The sequence below is a fragment of the Archocentrus centrarchus genome, chromosome 12 (assembly GCF_007364275.1).
Source record: "Archocentrus centrarchus isolate MPI-CPG fArcCen1 chromosome 12, fArcCen1, whole genome shotgun sequence".
Classification (NCBI taxonomy): domain Eukaryota; kingdom Metazoa; phylum Chordata; class Actinopteri; order Cichliformes; family Cichlidae; genus Archocentrus; species Archocentrus centrarchus.
In genome coordinates, this window is record NC_044357.1 from 18,247,128 (window position 1) to 18,266,995 (window position 19,868).

General features: G+C 38.4%; 3 protein-coding genes across 6 annotated transcripts; 2 read left to right on the forward strand and 1 right to left on the reverse strand.

Moving 5' to 3' along the window:
- The first annotated feature begins 279 nt into the window (after positions 1 to 279).
- On the forward strand, positions 280 to 6,598 carry ier3ip1 (immediate early response 3 interacting protein 1). The gene is made up of 3 exons (XM_030742942.1): positions 280 to 410; positions 754 to 855; positions 5,840 to 6,598. The coding sequence occupies exons 1-3, from the start codon at positions 320 to 322 to the stop codon at positions 5,893 to 5,895; spliced, it is 249 nt and encodes an 82-aa protein (XP_030598802.1). The 5' UTR covers positions 280 to 319; the 3' UTR covers positions 5,896 to 6,598.
- A 1,829-nt stretch (positions 6,599 to 8,427) lies between these two features.
- hdhd2 (haloacid dehalogenase-like hydrolase domain containing 2) lies at positions 8,428 to 14,192 on the forward strand. 2 transcript variants are annotated; one of them, XM_030743226.1, is made up of 10 exons: positions 8,428 to 8,473; positions 10,370 to 10,479; positions 10,660 to 10,762; positions 11,152 to 11,257; positions 11,658 to 11,742; positions 11,986 to 12,151; positions 12,366 to 12,416; positions 12,712 to 12,775; positions 13,044 to 13,163; positions 14,127 to 14,192. In XM_030743226.1, the coding sequence occupies exons 2-9, from the start codon at positions 10,379 to 10,381 to the stop codon at positions 13,145 to 13,147; spliced, it is 780 nt and encodes a 259-aa protein (XP_030599086.1). In that variant the 5' UTR covers positions 8,428 to 8,473; positions 10,370 to 10,378; the 3' UTR covers positions 13,148 to 13,163; positions 14,127 to 14,192. The 2 variants fall into 2 exon arrangements, with proteins under 2 accessions (XP_030599086.1, XP_030599085.1); XM_030743225.1 differs by lacking the exon at positions 14,127 to 14,192 and having other exon boundaries at positions 13,044 to 13,409.
- katnal2 (katanin p60 subunit A-like 2) lies at positions 13,487 to 19,675 on the reverse strand. 3 transcript variants are annotated; one of them, XM_030743222.1, is made up of 16 exons: positions 19,505 to 19,674; positions 18,429 to 18,499; positions 17,991 to 18,157; positions 17,855 to 17,882; positions 17,564 to 17,654; positions 17,369 to 17,467; positions 16,966 to 17,037; positions 16,659 to 16,736; positions 16,231 to 16,329; positions 15,391 to 15,454; positions 15,197 to 15,315; positions 14,995 to 15,086; positions 14,801 to 14,911; positions 14,267 to 14,429; positions 14,032 to 14,134; positions 13,489 to 13,931 (listed from the first exon to the last, which is right to left on the reverse strand). In XM_030743222.1, the coding sequence occupies exons 1-16, from the start codon at positions 19,556 to 19,558 to the stop codon at positions 13,792 to 13,794; spliced, it is 1,551 nt and encodes a 516-aa protein (XP_030599082.1). In that variant the 5' UTR covers positions 19,559 to 19,674; the 3' UTR covers positions 13,489 to 13,791. The 3 variants fall into 3 exon arrangements, with proteins under 3 accessions (XP_030599083.1, XP_030599082.1, XP_030599084.1); XM_030743223.1 differs by lacking the exon at positions 16,659 to 16,736 and having other exon boundaries at positions 13,487 to 13,931; positions 19,505 to 19,675; XM_030743224.1 differs by lacking the exon at positions 18,429 to 18,499 and having other exon boundaries at positions 19,505 to 19,642.
- Positions 19,676 to 19,868: the final 193 nt, after the last annotated feature.

The following is a 19,868-nucleotide window of genomic DNA, read 5'->3' on the forward strand; positions in this document are numbered from 1 at the left end:
ATCGAAAAACATTTAAGGCTCTTTTTTTAATTTTAGGCCTGTGTTTAGTGTTTTATTTAGATTTGATTTTTCTCGGGATTTTATTTAAACAAGTCATAATGTTGAACTGCGATATTATGTAGTAATATGCCACCTGATTCCCACACAATTAAAAGACAAATCGACCTAAAAGTCCCTCTTTTTGGTTTATGAGTCAAAAAGGACAGCGAGCCTTCAGCGTTTGCATTTTCACGACCGCAGCTGCCTCTTTACGGCAGCAGCATCTCTGGGAGTGGTTGTAGAAGAAGAAGGAGGAGAAGAAGAAGAAGAAGTTGCCAGCATGGCGTTTACTCTCTACTCTCTCATTCAGACCGCTATTCTGTGTACCAATGCAATCGCTGTGTTGCATGAGGAGAGGTTTCTCAGCAAGAGTAAGTGTTTAAGTATATTTTACATAACCTACATCATATATGGAAATAACTGGTTAAAAGCAGCTAGCTGGGCGTATACATTTAGCTGGCTGCTATTCTTGGTTAATCAAGAGACTCCTGTTGGGATTTATAGGATGGAAATTAAGGCTTAAGTATTACAGAAAAATGCAGTGTTTTGAATAACATTAAAGCTACCGGTTATTTGTTTATTGGAAAATAAAAATAAAAACGTAAATAAGCATCATCATGCTACCCCATTTTCTAATTTTTCTTCTCTCCTCCCCTTCTTTTTGATTTCTCTCCTGTGCTTTCTCTTCTCCTTTGTTTCTCCGTGTATCTCCAGTTGGTTGGGGCGTTGACCAGGGAGTTGGAGGTTTTGGGGATGATCCAGGAGTCAAAGCCCAGATTCTCAATCTCATCCGCTCAGTCCGGACTGTTATGAGAGGTTGGGAAGCTACATTGTTCTAGTCCATTACATCACCTAAAGTTCTCACATACAGTCATGGTATAAAGACAGTAAGCCTGCTTTCAGTTCTAAGGTCTGATGTATCAGGACTTAATAAACATAAATCTAGTGTTGTAGTACTCGAGATCGGTCTTGGTCTCGAGACCGGTCTCGAGACCGCTTTTTGATGGTCTCGGTCTTGTCATGGACTCGACCGCATTTGGTCTCGGTCTTGTCATGGACTCGGACCTTGAGGACTCGGGATTTTATTTCAAGACCAGTCAAGACCACAGCTGTGGAAATATCACTAAATTGCCAGAATACTGTCCAATTTATTTGTTAACATCTTTGCTTTTATTGGATGCAAAACGTACTGATTCAAATCCAACAAAGATTGCGCTCCTCTGCCTCTCAAAGGAGCGCACCTCACAGACTCCGCCCCGGCTAGGTCGCTGCTATTATCGCTGCTTACGCCTGTATCATTTCACCGCAGTTTGCAATCTACCACAGAGCACGGACAGTTTCATTCACAGTGTGTACGTTTGATCTCACTATGGTCACGCGTGTGCTGCATAAATCGAAATAACCGCATGAACACCAAGCGAAGTAAGAGGGAAAATGAAGATCAAAGGAAAATTTCAGGCTTCCGATTCAACAAAAAAATCCCAGCATGAAAGGTAAATACCAACCTTCATGTATTTTGATACACAAACTAAAAATTTAATGCAAGTTTTAGGGCTGCAACGATTCTTGGAATAACGCAATTCGATTATTAAAAATCCTCGACACAAATTTGTTGCTTTGATGTTTGGTTTCAGCTCTGCAGCTCAGGTGTCTCTGTGTAAGCGGAGCATTTCCAAAAAAAACAAAAACGAGCCTTTAACACGAGTGGATGGCTGAGATGTTTTTTCACGCCCCTACTTCTCTGTGCTGTGAGTGCGCATGTTTGAATGTGCGCACGTGTTGTGCAGAGGATGTCAGCTGTTATTTTTTTCTTTACGTCAGCTGTAGCCACCAGAACAGATCTATAACCACAGTGTACTGGGGAAAGGGGGGCTGCCATTAGCACTAGCAATCGTTCGGTGCCCCCTCCACCACCATCAGTACAGAGGGGATCCGTCAAAATGTTTTTATCAACCACCTGATCAGCAACATGAAGAACAGAGAACTTTGTAGCTGCTCCATCCACACTGTTTGTTTCACACAGAGAAACATCTGCAGTACGGAAGTTAAAATATGCTGATGAATTGTTAAAATGAAAAATTATTTCTTATCCAATTACTTGATTAATTGACGGAATAATCAATTAAATACTTGATTACTAAAATAATTGATAGTTGCAGCCCTACTTGTATTCAGAAAGCCATAGTCAAACATTAGTTTTCAGCACCAGTAGAGCTATGAGAGGCCTTCAAGAATAAAATACTACAGTTCCCAGCAAGATGATGTCACTTCCTATTGTTGCATTAAAAACATGATAGTTTATGCTCACAATATGGTGGCTGATATTCAAATGTAGGAAATGCTATTAGCAGCCGAGGAATCTGGATTATGTTTTTGTTGTGTATTTTTTTATGTGATTTCTGCAAACACAGTGGAAGGAAACGGCACTCTGGGACACATTAAATGCGTGATGTATAAATGTAACTTTTCTGGATTATATGTAAAAATGATCATTCTATCAATCTAATAAGGCCTGATTTAGAGTTCTGCATTGATCCTTTGTGTATAACTGAAAATCCTCTCTGAAGCAAACCTGACATGCACCTTGAGAAATGTAACTACACGTCCAAAAAAACTGATTACTGCTTTCTGGTTATGTCTTAGGCCCCATCACTCAATTAACAAGTGGGAGCGGCATTTAGTGGTTAGTATTAGCTTACTAATTAGCATTAGCATTAGTGCTGGGGTGAGAAATATTTCTTGCTAGAACCCGGAAGTTACCATGGCCACCACCAATGGTAACAGCAGAGAAGTAAGTAAGTTGTTTCTCCGCCATTAGTACATTGAGCTAGTGGTGGGCAGATTGATCCTGATATCGATAATATGGATGCCAACGTTGTATTGGTATTGATCAATATCAGTGTAATGAGATCGATACTTTGGCTTCAGTTTCTCTCCTGTATGCAGTGCTGCGGTTTCATCAAAGATGCGAGCTGACTGTCTAAGTGTCGCTCCTGTCACAGCACAGAGCACTTTGCTCCTCCCCTCCCCACAGTGTTTTGTTATACTGTCATGTGATGCACACATATTTTATTTGGGAAAAAAAAGGATTTTGCTATGAAACATTTAAATCAAATTTAAATGTAAATTTGTAGAAAATTAGTGAATGAAGGGACATTTTTTATTAAATTTTTTTATTATACTTTCTGAAAAATCTACCTGGAAAAAAGTTTGCATTTGTTCTTGAGTGATGATTTTGTTACGGGCCCCAGGGATGGTGCCACCATAACAAAAATGAAATCCCTGCAAATACAGGTAACATTCAGGAGCAATGAAGACGCAGTGCACTCGGTTTGCCTTCCAGATTGCATCTGTAAAGCGGGTGGAAATTCACCCCCCTAAAGCAACCGGGGTGCATCTTCCCTGGAATCAACAGTTCCACCTGAGGTGTTGCTCCAATTTTACTGTCCTTCTGTATAGTCCATGTTGCCCAATAAATCAGCACAAATATTGGTCATGTTTCCCAAAAATATTTTGAGTCTTTGTCGCTGGAAATCACAGGTAAGCAAATTAAATAAATGAAATTAACAGATTAACACAAAAGTGGCCATACATTTTGGGTGTGCCACAATTTTGTACACTTAATTTATGAAAAAAAATTCCAGACATCAATGTATGGGGAAAATTGTTTTGTTCTATTGTTTCAGAACAATAACTTTTATTTTGATAAAGTATTTTCTACTTACATATAAACTTTGCCCAATTCTATCCTGGGTTTTAACTAATTAATGATCCAAAGGAAAAAATCTCAAACCAGTTAAACTTCATGGAAATTCTTCATAATTATTAAAAAGTATTGGTATCAGTATCGGTGATAATGGCCCTGTGGCATAGGATCGATACCAAATTATGAAGTGTTGCACACAACTACATTGAGCAGCATACACCAGGAGTGATTGACAGTGCTAAGACCCTCCTCCTGGCTCTGACTGGTTGTTTTTGACTGGGAGCGGTTCAGGGAGGAGGTGGAGGAGCTCCATTTTTTTCGCAGATTATCGGTCTCATACTGTCTGACATGGTGACAGTTTTAACAAATATGTAAAAACCAGATTTTTTATAAAAGTTACATCCTGCAGCTTTAATCTGTATAAGATTAAAGGCTTTAGTTCTTACTGTCGATGAGTGTTTGCCATTTTTTCAGTTTTACACATTTAGCTATGTGGTTTTGAAAAAGCACCCATTTTTACAAAGGTTGTTGGTTTAAAAACAACACAACTTTATGCATAGTTTATGAAAGGCAGAGAATAGTTAAGACTATTGTGATGAACTATGAATAACTGTTTTACATTCTGTGATAAATGATCTTTATTTAATACCCAGGAGTATTAAATAAAGATGGTTATATTTATTTGAGCTGTGAGTTTTTAATATCAGGGTAATTTTATGGGAATGCGGATCTTTCAGATGAATTTGAGAAGTGATTTTGATCATTTTTCACATTTTATTGTGTCATGTAGTGTCAGGCACTGGTCTTGGTCTTGTCTCGGTCTCGCCCCCCCTCGGTCTTGGTCTCGACTGGTCTCGGACCCTAAAAGTCTTGGTCTTGTCTCGGTCTCGATACCCTCTGGTCTTGGTCTTGTCTCGGTCTCGGGTTAGGTGGTCTTGACTACAACACTACATAAATCTTTAGCAGGTCTTAAAATTAGGGTAATATACCCTCAGATGAACTGTAACAGTGAAGCTACAAGGAGTAATACAAGGAGGATAGCGAAGGTTTGAGTTTAATAACTGGGGGCAACAAGCTGAAGATTCTAAGGTTTTCAGTGGACAGTGTTAGAAATGAGTATATCAGATCAGAGAGAGACAGCTGAGGATGAGCAGAGGCAAGGCTGAGATGGTTTGAACATGTGCAGAGGAGGGACTCAAGATTTGCAAAGTTGCACGTGACCAAAATGCATGACTTCATTTGAACAGACAAGGCCAAAGTGGAGATGTTTGGTCATAACATATCAGCACGAACATCTCATGCCAAATGTCAAGCACAGTGGTGGAGGGGTAATGATTTTGACTTGCTTTGCAGCCACAGGACCATGACGTCTGTATACCAAAGGATTCTAGAGTCAAATGTGAGGCCATCTGTCCAGCTGTTAGATTGGGCCAAAATTGGGTCATGCAGAATGACAGTGATCTCAAGCACGACAGCAAATCTGCAACAAAATGGCTGAAAAGAAAAGAATCAAGGTGCTGCAGTAGCCCAAAGTCCAGACCGTATTGAAATGCTGTGGCTGTGCCTAAATGAATGACCATGAATGTCAATGAACTGATGGAATACTGTAAATAAGAGTGGTCCAAAATTCTTTCACAGCCATGTGGGAAACTCATAGTTATAAAAAAAAAAAAAAAGTTATTGCTGCTAAAGGTGGTTCTATAAGCTATTGAATTATGGGATGAACTTAGTTTCTCACACACTCCTTCTGCATTTTGGCTTAGTTTTTTTTAAATAAATAATGACACGGTGTAATATATTGTGTTGCTCATCTGCGGTTGAATTTACCAAATTTTAAGACCTGTTAAGGATTTATGTTTATTAAGTCCTGATACATAAAACTTTAGAACTGAAAGAGGGTGTACTTTTGTTTTATCATGACTGTGTACAAAAACAATTTCCTTATGTTAACACAAAGCAGGAATAAAAGTTTTTCCCTAAATGACCCAGTATATACTGTATTTCAGTCAAGGTTATTAGTAGTCGTAATAGTTGTGCAGTTTGTGATGGAATCAGTTTGTTTACTTTGTGTTTTGTACTCTTTTATTTTAACAGTGCCTTTGATAATAGTGAATTCCGCCTGCATCGTCCTGTTGCTGCTGTTTGGTTGATAGTCGCCTGTCAGTAAACTTAAACAGAAGACCACACATGCCAACATCACTTGCACACAAACTGAACTGTCTGCCATTTAGAGGCTTCTGCCACTGTCACTCATGGGGAGGGTGGAACCTTTTTCTACAGGACTGGCACTGAAATAGAAAATCAAGTGCAGATGTCTAAATGCAAGAATGAGACGAGGATCCCAAAATTAGCTGGTGCAGACTTCCTGCTGTGTTCATCGGCACTAAAAGGACTAAAGTGATGTAATTTTGTTAAAGTCATGACTACATAGGATGATGGTTTTATCTTCATCCAGGACCTTTTTTTTTATGTGTGTTTGTCCTTGCTATTATCGTATCATAATTATGCAAAATGTTTTCCATTCAACGCGTTGGTACAGACTGATGTGTTTGTGAGGCTCTTACTGTAGAGGTTGCTAATGGGCCTGCAGGGGTTTTGTGGGACAGCTCTTGAGCACATCCAAGAGAGAAGGCAATTCACAAAATCAGCAGTTTCATTTAGAGCCCTGCTTTGAGTAATCTCTTCATAATGATGTTCTAAATTGAACTGTGATCGATCAATCTCTGAGAATTAGGCTAAATATGTATAAATGTAAATTTTAAGCATTGTTGCCAAACACAGCTCCAACCAATGTATTTTGTATTGTTTACACTTCATTGCCACAAACATCGAGATTGAAATAAATGAATTACTCAGTCTTGTGAAATTCTTTTTTATTGTCTTGTTTTTTTCCATGTGTGACAGCAAACAGACAGAAAAAAAAACATTTCGATAAAGCTGTTTCTATATTTCGATGAATGAAATACTACACTTGCAATGAATAACAAAGATAAGGGTTGAGAGGCTGCTCTGCCAGGAGGATGCTGGATCTCTTCGGGGGTCTTCAGTCACTCATTTCTCTTAAATTTTGCTTGCAAGGAGCCAGACTCTCTGAAGGTCCAGTCCTTGTACCTAACCACTTTCCGAAGAATGTTTATTCTTAACATTGTGTCTTTAAAATAGTATTTTTGTACCAACACTTAACCAAATGAGAGTACTTTTACTTCCATAAAGCCTAGCTCTCTATAAATATTGACATACTGTATTTCCCTCATCTTCCTGTTTGTCTATCTGTCCAGCTCCACATCATTAATAATCTCCATATGCTGTGAATTATCACAATTTCCTCTCCAGCTAAGCTCCACTTTTATTAACATTAGGTGGAGGAGGGTGTGAGGGCAAAAGGGGATCTGCTGGAATTACAAGCATATGTTTATCAGTGAGATTTGCACAGTAAAGCCACTTTGATATGAGATTTGTTTTTGAGACTCAATAAAAAAGAAAAAAACTGTAAGCAAACATGATTGCATATGAATATGTATCTGCAATTCACAGGTCAGGGTGTGCGGTGTTTAGCTCTCTAGGCGCCTAATAATAAAAAAATCACAAAATGGTTTTTAATTGTTACATTTATTTGAAAAAGGTTTGGAATATCAAATCCTATTTCAAAATATCACCACCCTCTGAAAATAATGGCCTAAGTCATTTTTTTTTTTAACAAAAGTTTTATTTTTGCCTAAATCATCACGTTTGGTTCAGTTTTTTGTCTTTTCTGAAAAACCTGAAAAAAATTACTTCGGCCATTATTTTAGGAGGGTAACAACATGATACACTGCAGGTATAATGGGAAAACAGCCACACTATGAAACAGAAATACAACAGAGATGAAAACACAAAACCACTTCTTAAATATATATATATATATAATTTTTTTTTAAGTGTAGGAAAGACACAGGTAATGATATAATTTATTGATATTAGAAAAATAGCAAGGGCCAATGGAAGTGTCAAAAGAAAGAGGTACCGAGGAAAAAGCAGAGTGAAAATGAGAAACATATCAACACATTAAAGCTGTGTTTTGGCAAGAAAGGGCTTAACACATTCTACCGATTTAATAAATTTACATTGTGAGATTAGTTCTTTAACATCATGTTTTTCTACATCTATCATGTTCAAAATATTCAAATTAAAAATATTTATGCAAAAACAAAAAACAAAAGCTAACAAAACAACAATGTTATTCACTATGTGGAGGTTAACATGCAAAGAGGATTTGATCAGCGGCCTCTGGCATCCTGTACAAAGAAGGTCTTTATCGTTGTGATAATACCTCCCGCCACATTAAATCTATCCGAATGCACTGAGCGACCCACTAATGCGATACATCTGTTAGTTGTTAGTGTGATGGAACACATATGTTTTTTATTATTCTAATGAGTGATTAAGTGGTTAAGGATAACCCTCTTAACTGATTACAACTTATAAATTGAAAAAAAAAATTTTATAACAACACGTCAAAAAGAGATTGAGTGATATTAAAGATAAAAATATTTTTTCCACAAAAATATAGAACACAAGGGGTTTTTTTTTTTTTCTCTTTCTTTTTAAAAAGTAATCCAGTACTTCTGACTGTGGAAGCACTTTCTTCATCTGAGCTGCAGGGGTCAGCAGTGACCACATAACAAACCCGCTTTAATCTATGAAGAAGAAAACGTTGACAGGAAGCAGGAGGGACTGTTGCGGCTGAAGGTTTGCAATACAGCTTGTTTTTTGTCTAATTTTTTTTATTTTTCAATCGGTTTTGTGTTTTTTATATAAATGAAACAGCAACATTTTTCTGGCAGCAGTGAAGTTGTGACGTGTGCAGGAATAAAAATTAAAAATGCAAACTACCTACGTGAGGGGTCTAGAGCAAGCTGCAGATTCAGCAGAAGGTTTTTAGACCATTAATGAACCACGTAGTAATTAAAACTAGGTATTCATTTCACTATTTTTTTTTTTTTAAAAAATAGTGTGCCATGTACATAATTATGGCCAGCTTTTACGAACGTCCGAGACTGGAGAAACAACCTAACATTCAAATATTAACACAATTTTTATCTACACTAGAACGAATGACCATTTGCTGTCCTACTAATGAATTTAAAAAATAACCCATGCACAAAATGCTAAAACATACATTTGTTGTGTAAGTGACACCTGTCCTGAGACATGTGATTTAAACCTAGTTGTCATCTTTCTCTTGTCCCAGTTTTTTGATAACCAAATTGCATGTCAAATATAACAGTTAAAATAAGTTCAAAATCTTTTTTTTTTTATTTTGACACATGCCTCTTATAATTGTAAAACCATTTTTTAAATATCAACATAATTTTAAAGAGCAGTAACTATGCACTGCTAGTTGTGTCCAACAATTTCTGCGCAGCTCTGTTACTGAAACCTGTTTAGCCTGGAAAAGGAAGACAAAACAGTGAGATGACATGACAAAGAGCAAGTGACATGTTGAGTCATTTGCTAACGCCATGGGTAGGCCAAAAATCAGTCCTCTTTGACATATTTTGTATGTTTCCAATATTTTTTTGTCTGCATTGAGTATATAATTCTAATGTTAATGCAACCCCGTTGCCCATGTTACCAAAAGAAGAAAAAATAATTAAAAAGTTTCCTTCATTTATTTATATAACTACATTCATTATCACTGACACAGATATTATATGTGAAATATTAAAATTATCAAGTCGTCATCACGGCATCATTTTATACAAATATACCTGTAGACAGGTTGCTTCCCAAAATCCATCTATTAAATGGTTCAGTATTAAGTGTAAGAGAATTGTAGGGTGTGTTAAGTTACATCTCTATATTGTGCTTTAATACCTTTACCGCACACACTAAATATGCTTATGATTTTTGTCACAGAACTTCCCTGACATAAGATACAACACATGGCCTGTGCTTGTGTGTGTGTGTGTGATTTTAGGTGGGTATTAAGAGCATTAATTGTACTCTTGCACTGATAACTACATGACAGAAATCCAAGTATGTCTAAATAATAAGGGCTCATATTCTGAAATCAAATACCTACAGAACACAATCCGAAAATCTGTATTCTAGGCAGAAACCCATAAATGAAACCGGTCAGTAATCCTCTCAGTTTGTCCATTAATCTGATAGATTGTGCCACTACCAATGTGACTTATGATTATGAACATATAATCTGTAAAATAATAAATTTATTATCAAAGAATAAGCTTTTTTTAAACCGAGTAAAGCTCCATTTACAGTGGACCTTGGTCATATTTAGCTGTTTTGAAAATCGTAATCAGAGGCTGCACTCCAAGCAGGTCTTATCTAATGTGTTATCTAAAATGTTGAAAACATCCTCTGTTTGTATTATTTTAGGTTTGTTCAAAACAAGTGAAAAAATTGAAAAGATCAATATTTTATGCAAAAAAAAAAAAGTCCCATATTCTCTTGTCCTGCCTTTCTAAATACGTAGATTTGCTACTGTAACTCTGAATAAGTTTAGATTACAGAATATTTCTCATCTTTGGTTCAAGTATATTGTAAATTTGATTGTTTCCTTGTGAAAATAACAGGTAATCAATTAAGTAAAAGATGTAATCGCCTTTCTTTCCTGCGCAGGCCTCCAGCATGGCGGGCAGACGAGCTCTGAAGGCTGTGCTCATTGACCTGAGTGGAACTCTGCATATAGAAGACACAGCAGTGCAGGGAGCGCAGGACGCCCTCAACAGGTAAGAAGCAGACGGGAAGAAGGAACAGGCATAAAATGGAGCACTGAGAGTCAGAATGTTACTCTGTGAATGGATGCATATCTTCATCTTATATTACTTCTTTTGCTATGAGAGTAATGTGAATTGTAAACATGTTTTGAATTGCATGATGTTTGCTTTTGTGTTTTTGTGCTTTATCAGGTTGCGGCAGGCTTCTGTAGCTGTCAAGTTTGTGACCAACACAACCAAGGAGAGTAAGAGGATCTTGTTTGAAAGGCTGCAACGCCTCAACTTTAATCTCCAGGTGAAATGGCCACCCCCATTCTTATAGCATACAGTAGCAGTCAAAAGTTTGGACACACTCACCCATTCATACATGAGTGTGTCCCAACTTTTGACTGGCATTGTATATATAGATACTTTAGCTGTCATAGCAAAGGAAATCAAAATGGCCTTTATAAGAGGAACCACTGTGGTACTGGGTGCTCTGTAATATCTGTTTTTCCCAAAAGTAAAGTCATAAAAAATAATTACAGTGATAAATGTTATTACAGAAGTCAAAATTAATAGAAGAAAAACAAAACTAGTGATTTAACTAATAGATCAACAGCATGAAAGTATTCTAATGCTGTTTTGACCTCTAGAGTGCTGCCTTATGTGAGCTTGTTTTTAAAAATTAACTTTACTATACAGGAAAATGAGATCTTCACTTCTCTGAGTGCAGCGAGGAGTTTGTTAGAGCAGAAACAACACAGACCTCTGCTGCTGGTGGAAGACAGCGCCCTGGAAGACTTCACCGGTATGAGAGTGTGTGTGTGTGTGTGTGTGTGTGTGTGTGTGTGTGTGTGTGTGTGTGTGTGTGTATGAGACAGAGAGGGGACCTGAATTTATTTTATTTTCAAAGTCACTTGTTTCAGTAACCAAATCAGCATCTTATAAATACAACAACTTATGTTTAAGACATTATAACGATTTATAGTTTGTTGTCAAAATAGTGTCAGAGAGCGAGATGACAAAAATTCTAATTGTCTACAAGCATTATATTAAAAATATAGCACAGACAATTCATGAATCTTTAGCTCTTAAGCGGTTAGTATATTTGGATAAGAGGAAGATGGATGGATGGATGGATGGATAAAAAAGTAAAAATAAATTTTAAAAAGTTGTGTATAACCCCCCCCCCCCCCTTCCTTTCGCAGGGATTGATACATTGGAGCCAAATGCTGTCGTCATTGGACTCGCTCCCGATCACTTCAACTACTCAACACTCAACAAGGCTTTCAGGTGCTAAACTTACTCATAAGACACAGTCTTCAGTGCACATAAAAACATTTTGATACTTTTGATTAGAGTGAAGATTTCTTCAGGTAGTACCAAAGTTAGTCTTTTAATTGGCCATCTTTGTTTATCCTTATTGTGCAGTTACATCATATTTCTTGAAAAATGGGTCTGAACGAGGTCATATAATAAACCTTGTGTTTGTGACTGTTTCTTAAATGTGGCTGTTTTTAATGTGTTTCCTCCTAGAATGATTCTGGATGGAGCTCCGCTCATCGCCATCCATAAGGCTCGCTACTACAAACGGAAGGATGGGTTGGCCCTCGGCCCCGGGCCTTTCGTGACGGGACTGGAGTACGCAACAGACTGTAAAGCTACTGTAGTTGGAAAGCCTGAAAATACCTTTTTTACACAGGTGTGGATTTTATTTTAAACCTTTTTACTTGCTTTATTTCCTCATGCAATAATTAGATTTTTGCATTTACAAAACACATATGGCAAAACACAGTATTACTTGAGACTGTAAAGCCCATACAGCCTATTTATGTCTTTAGTATTTTAATGATTTTTGGCACTTAACAGTTATTGAAGTCTCTTCTCATTTTCTGATGTTTGGTTTCTTCAAATAGGCTCTGTCTGATTTAGGATGTTGCCCCAGTGAAGCTGTTATGATAGGAGATGTAAGTATGTTGTCAATTATGAAAGAAAGTAAGTTTTACTGTACTTGTATAGAGCAGGTAATACCCTTCTCAGTAGCGAGTGGCGTTCTCTGTATATAGTATATACACTTTTTTGTATTGACAATTTTAGTACCTCCTACATTTATTCATTAAAAAAAAAAAATCCTTTTTTTCCCAGTAGTAGAAGGAAATGGTCTTTACACTGAATAACCCAGTGATGTCTGTTTTTATAGACATCACTTGGTTATATTAACACCCTAAAAGTTGGTCTGTGCTGTTTTGTTTTGTTCTATAGGATGCCAGAGATGATGTAGGCGGGGCTCAAAATGCAGGCATGTTGGGTATTCTTGTCAGAACTGGTGAGCTGAAAAACAGTGAACTTTTAAAGTTTCATCTTCCCACTCTTCATTTTTCCTCACTACAAAGATCCAGTTAACATGTTGCTCAAGCAAAAAAAAAAAAAACCCAGAATTTGTGCCACTTTTATTCTGAGTTCAACATGATCCCTTCAGCTTCCTCTTCCACTGTGATCTCTTTATTAGAAGTCACATTTCATGCTTTTTCTATCATATTTGCTTTTTTTTCCCTAGTTGCTAATAATCCATCTTCTTTCCTGTCGTGTTTCAGGTAAATACAGAGAAGGGGATGAAAATAAAATAAGCCCACCTCCCTACCTGACATGTGACAGTTTCCCAGATGCTGTTGAACACATCCTGCAAAATCTGCTATAAGCTGCAAGTAAAAAGTAAACTTCCACCCTTTCATTTGCACAAGTAAAACACTGGTAGTGTTTTAACAGTGAAGACAATTAAGATAAAATTATTGTCCTCAAAACATCCTGATAAGGGGAAAACAGTCATGCTGTAGTAGTTTGACTCGAGTACATAAAGTGGTCCATCTGATTGTGTTTTCCATCTGCAAGACTGGAGGAAAAGGAATTGTCATAAAATATGTATTTCAGAAGTACCAGTCACAATAACAGTTTTGTTGCATTAAGATGTATAATTGTTTATTTTGAATAATTAAAGAAAAACATGTGGTTCAACCAGTAACATTTTTTTCAAATGATTTTAATGTGCTTCAAGTAAAATAGTGTCATAGGCTCAGAGTATCAGCTTACTTGTTAAGTACTTCTTTTTATATTTCCTGCATGTTTTTCAAAGCTCCTCAGCTATTAAAATGTGCACAGCTCCAGCCTACGGTAACATGTCGCAAATATCTAAAGCTTAGGAAAGAGTTTACACTAATAAATAGTTATTAGCATAAATTATTAGCATAGTACAGGATGTAAATTTGTAACAGTAAAAACAAGTTATCTACACATTTAGTGATGCTAGTATAAAAGTCCTTTCCCTTCATGTTATGTGTACGAGTATTAGACAGACTTGTACTCTCTCTCCCAGGCTGTGTATCTGTCCATCAGGTTTCGTGCTGAGGGTTTGGTGTGTTTAGTCACGTCCAGAAAATCGGCTGTCGTTACAGTTTCCAGTTGGATGGGAGGCATTTCTGTATCATCTGTGAAGGAGAATCACAGTAAAGTGACAGTGCCTTACAGAAGACAGAAAAAGTGGCTGTTGTAAGGGTCGATCTTTACTGTGTGTATGTGTTGTCCTACCATCCTGATGCGACTCCAGAGCATCAAAGATCTTTCGAACTGGTCTCATGGCAGCTTCCTTACATACCAGTCTTATGTCAGAGCCAGAGTAGCCCTCCATCTCCTGGAACGCACACACACACGCGCACGCAAAGGTACAGAAGCACATGAGTAAACGCATTTCTTTCCAGACAACAGAACTATATAATTTTCAAAATTGTATTGGTAACAGAGAAAAAACAAACCCCATGCTCACCTTTGCCAGTGTTTCATAGTCCAGCGCAGTCCGTAGCTCCACCCCTCCTGTGCAGCTGAGAGGAGGCAGCCAGTGAGAAATCATGGCTTGGCGGGCTGGTGAAGAGGGGAGACTTACTAGAATCCTCTTCTCTAACCTCCTCAGCATTGCATGGTCCAGTTCCCTAAGAGAAGATTTATTGGAAAATCAGAGAGGCGGCATTAACTCTCACAATCTTATAGCTCTCTCAGTAGTCATCTTTTTATCTATACAGATCTGGCTTTGATATCATAAATTCATATTCTTGTGTTACTCAAAATGAAGTCTCTCTCTTTTTTGTTAATGTGTTCCTAATGGGTGAAAACTGCGAGGGGAAAAGAAAAAGAGAGAATGGATGGATGTTAAAATCAGGTTAAGACGCCACTGAGACCAAATGTGTGAGGAGGGGTGAAGCAGAAGTAGCAAAAATAATAAGTTGTATTTTTCTGTCTCCCTATTTATTTATAACTGCAACTGAGAGACAAATAAGTATAAATGTGTATGTGATTGACCTACCAAGGTAGGTTGGAGGCAGCAAGTACAAACACCAAGTCATCTGAACGGGCCAGTCCATCCATCTGAACCAGCAACTCCGTCTTCATCCTGCGACTCCCCTCGTGCTCGCCTCTAAAACCAGTAAACAAAACCAGTTTTTTTTGTGGGCAGCAGCAACACATCTACATTTTACTGCACTTAGTGGTTGAGCTCACCCCATGCTGCTTCCTCTCTGGCCCATCACTGACTCAAGCTCATCCAGGAAGATGGTGGATGGCGCGTGGTACCTGGCCAGCTCAAATAGGACCTGCAGATACATGCATTTAATAATTTACACTAATCTGAACTAAAAGACACAAAATATAGTATATAAACCTGTTTTTGCTGAACTTGTCCAAATATTTAATGACAACCTACCCTGACCAGTTTCTCAGAGTCTCCCCTCCACTTGCTGACGATGCTGGAAGCTGAGATGTTGAAGAAGGTTGTCTTACACTCTGTAGCCACGGCCTTGGCCAGCAATGTCTTACCTGTGCCTGTGTACATGAGTTAGTGTAAGATAACTTTTCAATAGTAAGATTTTTTTTAATATCCTGCACTTGACTCCTTACCTGGAGGGCCATAGAGTAGTAAACCCTTCCATGGAGACAGGATGCCTGTAAAGAGTTGGGGATACTGAGGAGAGAGTGAGTCAGAGAATGAGGGGGAAATATGAATAAAACCATATAGATAAACCTTGGGTAAATCACATCATAGTTCAATATGAAAATACACTGCATTTCCATTGTCAGCAGACCACTAGCAAGCTCAGTTCTATGCAAAAAAACCTGATAAGTCTGATGTATAGCTGAGTCAGTGCTGCGAATACCACATACCACAAATTAGTCTGAATTTTAGGCGGCAAACACAGGCTGACTGATATGACCAAACTGACCTTATAGCTCAGAGAATGAATATCAATGGAGACAAAAGTTTGGGTTTGTGGGAAGGTGGAGGGACAGTGTTCAATAAAACAGGCCAGTAGAATATATACAGGGAGATGGATGCATCAGTCCTCATCTTCGTCTGTAAATGTCAAGAGGATGCAGACAACCTGATTTGTTGTCACCATATCCATGAGAAAGGTCTGGGTGATGATGACAGAAGTGTGTGCATGTATTTCTGTGTGTGTGTGTGTGTGTGTGTGTGAGCCAGTTATCTATTTGCAGAGGCACAAATTGTGTGATTCTGACTGCGTATAATAAATTTTACATGGCATTCCACGTGTGTCTTCCTATCCATCTGTGTATCTGTGTTACCATAATATCCCAGGTATAGATTTAATGTCAGTCTAATAGACTGGCCTGACCCTACTGCCCTCCTTCTCTTTAAGCCCTTTAAAGGAGATGTATTCAGAATCGAAGATGGGCGACCAGAGCTGAAATACCAGCATGCTCGGGTAGCGGTCGCACCTTAATGGGATAAACGACGGCCTCTTTGACTAATCGCTTGGCATCTTCCAGACCGATGATGTCCTCCCATCGCACATTGGGGCTGTGCAAATAGATGTCCTTTAGAAAAAACACACACAAAAGAGAATGAGTGATGCATGTGTAAGACATAAGCCAGAAATGGGTCCCCACACATGTCCCGCTTGCGTAAATAGCTGTCTTTTAGAATGAAACATCGCAGGAGAGAAATGGATAGAACCTGGGCCTTCATTAATACAAAAAGATCAATTCATTCAAAACAAAGCTCCTCGTTGCTCTCTAGTGGACACAGTCAGCAAGAGTCATATAGGGTATTTTTACATTGTATTCCAAGGAACAAAGCAAGATAAAATTGGCTTCCCTGCAGGCTCGTTTATTAAAGTGTGTGTGAGTGTTTGTGTGCGCGGTACCCTGCTGATGATTGCAGCTAGTTCCCTCATCTCACCGCTCATTCCAGAAAAGCCACTGAGGGGCTTCAGTAGCCGTTCCTGCAGCATAGACTCATTATTGTTAGTAGAAATGTAGCACTTTATGTATAATTACTATTGTTTTTATTTGTAGTATTTTATATCATTCAGATTTCTCAAAAAAAAAAAAAAAAAATCAAAATAATTAAAGTTACAAATACTTAGTATTTTTATGTGTTTCATAGAGGAGCTCTTCTGCATATTATGACCTTTTTTATTCAGTTTAGCTCAAAGATTCCAGCATAATTACCATGTGGTCTGAGTTAATGCCAGCTCCTCTGACAACATCCTGGATTGTACCTTTGACATCAGTCATCTGTCCCTAAGGCAGATAATAGAAGACTGTTACGCATTAACCTATGACATAATAGGAACAAAAGTGACAGCTGTGATTTTCTTTTAAATTTAATTAAATTTTTTTTTAAAAAGTGAGCACTTCCTTTTTATGGTTTTGCATTTGTGAGAAAGTCTAACTCAAAGCATACGGGTGCTGGTTTATGCAGTAATGAGTTCGACAAAAACAATTCTGTCTCACACTCCGGCATCACTGCAATAAAAACCGTCTCATAAAAATCATAATAGGAAATGTGTTTAACTTTAATTGGGATGAGGAGGTTTGCTTCTGATTCACAGAGTAATCACTTCTCCAGTACCTTCCTGTTCGTGGCGGACTCTCCAGCTGGTCCATTTTTGATGGAGGAAATGCTGAGACCAAATTCTGACGACTCTGGAGCAAGAGATCCATCATTATCCTGGCAAATTAGGACAGATGTCAGAATAATTACTGTTACTGATACTGTTATTTGGGTTGTTTTGCTTTGACCTCATTGCTCCACATTTGTATGTACACTAGTGGCTGCCTTCTTGGCTCCATTTCTGGAGTGTGGGTTCTGGGATGGGTTGATTTTTGGAAGAGGTTTCCCAGCTGAACAGGGACTTCTGAGGATGAATAAAATAACATGTATTTTTTAACGGTCTCAAACCAGTATCATACTTGCACTATCAACCAGGGCGGACTCACTTTATAATATTGTTATAATTCTGCAAATTCATCATGAAAATACAGGTTTCGCTGTGTATTTTATTTATCTGGTGAGTATGTGTGGACAGCATACTGTTATGTCTATAACTTGACTCACCTCTTGGCTGTACTCCGTCTTCTTTCACCTTGACAGAAAGAAAAAAAAAATGTTTCAACTATAAGATTTCAATAATTTCACAGAACATGAGATATGATTTGCAGTGCTGCTCAGTGTTTCAGCAGAGGTCTTCTACCTGTTTCTGCTATTCTTCTTATAAGTTTGGGATACTTCTGGAATTTGATGTAGTGGTAGCTCTCGTACTCCATCAGCACCATCTCCAGATCGATGTTATCACTAACCTCGAACCTCCTCACACCTCCATTTGTCTCCTGGTCCAAGGCCACTGCTGCAGCTACATAACTGGTGCATGGGCACATGGCAAGGAGCTGATTTTTGATGTACTGTTTTGATGAGTTGCACTCATCTTTACTTTTTGTATAGAAACACACAAACATGACCTTTTTGCTGGCTTGTTACCATTTATCTAATATAACCTGGCAATGCCATTAAATTGGTTTTGCAGTAACAAAGAGTGAGTTTAGCTTTCAAAGAAACTCAGCCACCTGTTTTAAGAGACTATATCTAAACCTGATGCCACACGATGTGTCCACACACACAACTTTGTACTGACCCTTGCCCCAGTAGGTGGTGATAGATGAGGATGAGGAGGCTTTTCTTCCTCATCTCTGTCCTCTGCTCATCCTGTTGGACAGCAGCACAAACAGCACTAGGACATATGCTATGCATAATACCATAAAACATTATACAAGTCAGACATGGCACTCAAGGAATGCTGAACTGAACTCCATTCATTTTTTTCTGCTTATCCAACTGAGAGTCATGTTTGGATTGGAGCGTATCCCAGCTATCATGGGGTGGGAGGCAGGATACACCCTGGATAGGTCGCCAATCTATCGCAGGACTAACACAGACACACAGACAGCCATTCACAGTCACACTGACACCTACAGTCAATTTTAAAGTCACAGATTATCCTAATGTGCATGTCTTTGGACTGTGGAGAGAACCCACTCAGACACAAAGACAACATAACAAAATCCACACAGAGAGATGCCACCTGGCCTGGGGATTCGAACCCAGGACCTCTTGCTGGGAGGCAACCAATGCACCACCGTGTTGCCTGGTGGACTGAACTGTATGTGAAATTTGAGCAATTGTAAAGATTAAAGTACCACTTCCAGAGGTATTTGTTTAAATCTCTGGCCTCAATGCAGCTACTATTTATCACCTAACGAGTTAGATCTGTGCTCGTTCACTTAACTCCTCTAGTTCAAACATGTGGAGGTGGAATATTTTATTTTGGGCTGGGAATATTGGGAAGAAACAGTTGCCAGAAGAGGGCGACAACCCACCACAAATAACAACCACTTGTCAGTGTACCTAGGCAACCAGTGGACGCCGATTAATTGTGGCTCTGAGTGCACGCAAAACTTAGCTTAACGATTAGCTGAACGGCTAACTACCACACTCGTAACAGCGACAATTTAACAGTCACATTACACGTGTAAAATAAACCGACCAATACTGGAATACATAGGCCTACAGCTTAACTTTGCGTGCAGTGCAGGACAGATGAGTACCCCTCTTTTAATGGTCACCGTTAGACAGCTAAAAGTTGATGCCTGACCGAGAGTTGTCCGTGAAATTTGCCTAAACAACAAGGAACAAAACCCCGTATTCACTCACCGCCTCTCGGGCCTGATGGGCGATTTTCATAGACTGATAAGAAAGCTCCATCATGGCTGTAAAAAGTTAGTTAGGTGGGTATTATCCGTTAGGTGATGCTAGAGTTGGTCCGCCGTGCATTTCTTTGGGGCCTAACGTGTTTGGGGCTGACGTGCTTAGGAGTACTTTAACCTGCCTGTCCTGTGAAGCAACGACAATGTTCAAGAACTGCGTAACATGCTTGCTTTTATTAGCATTTTTGAAAATCTGAAATATTTCTTCTAAAATAAATATAAATACAATCCTTAAAAAAATGTTTAATAAAAAAAAAACAGATGTTAAATGCTCTTTAAAAAAGCTCATATAAAAGTCAGAAGTGGACCCG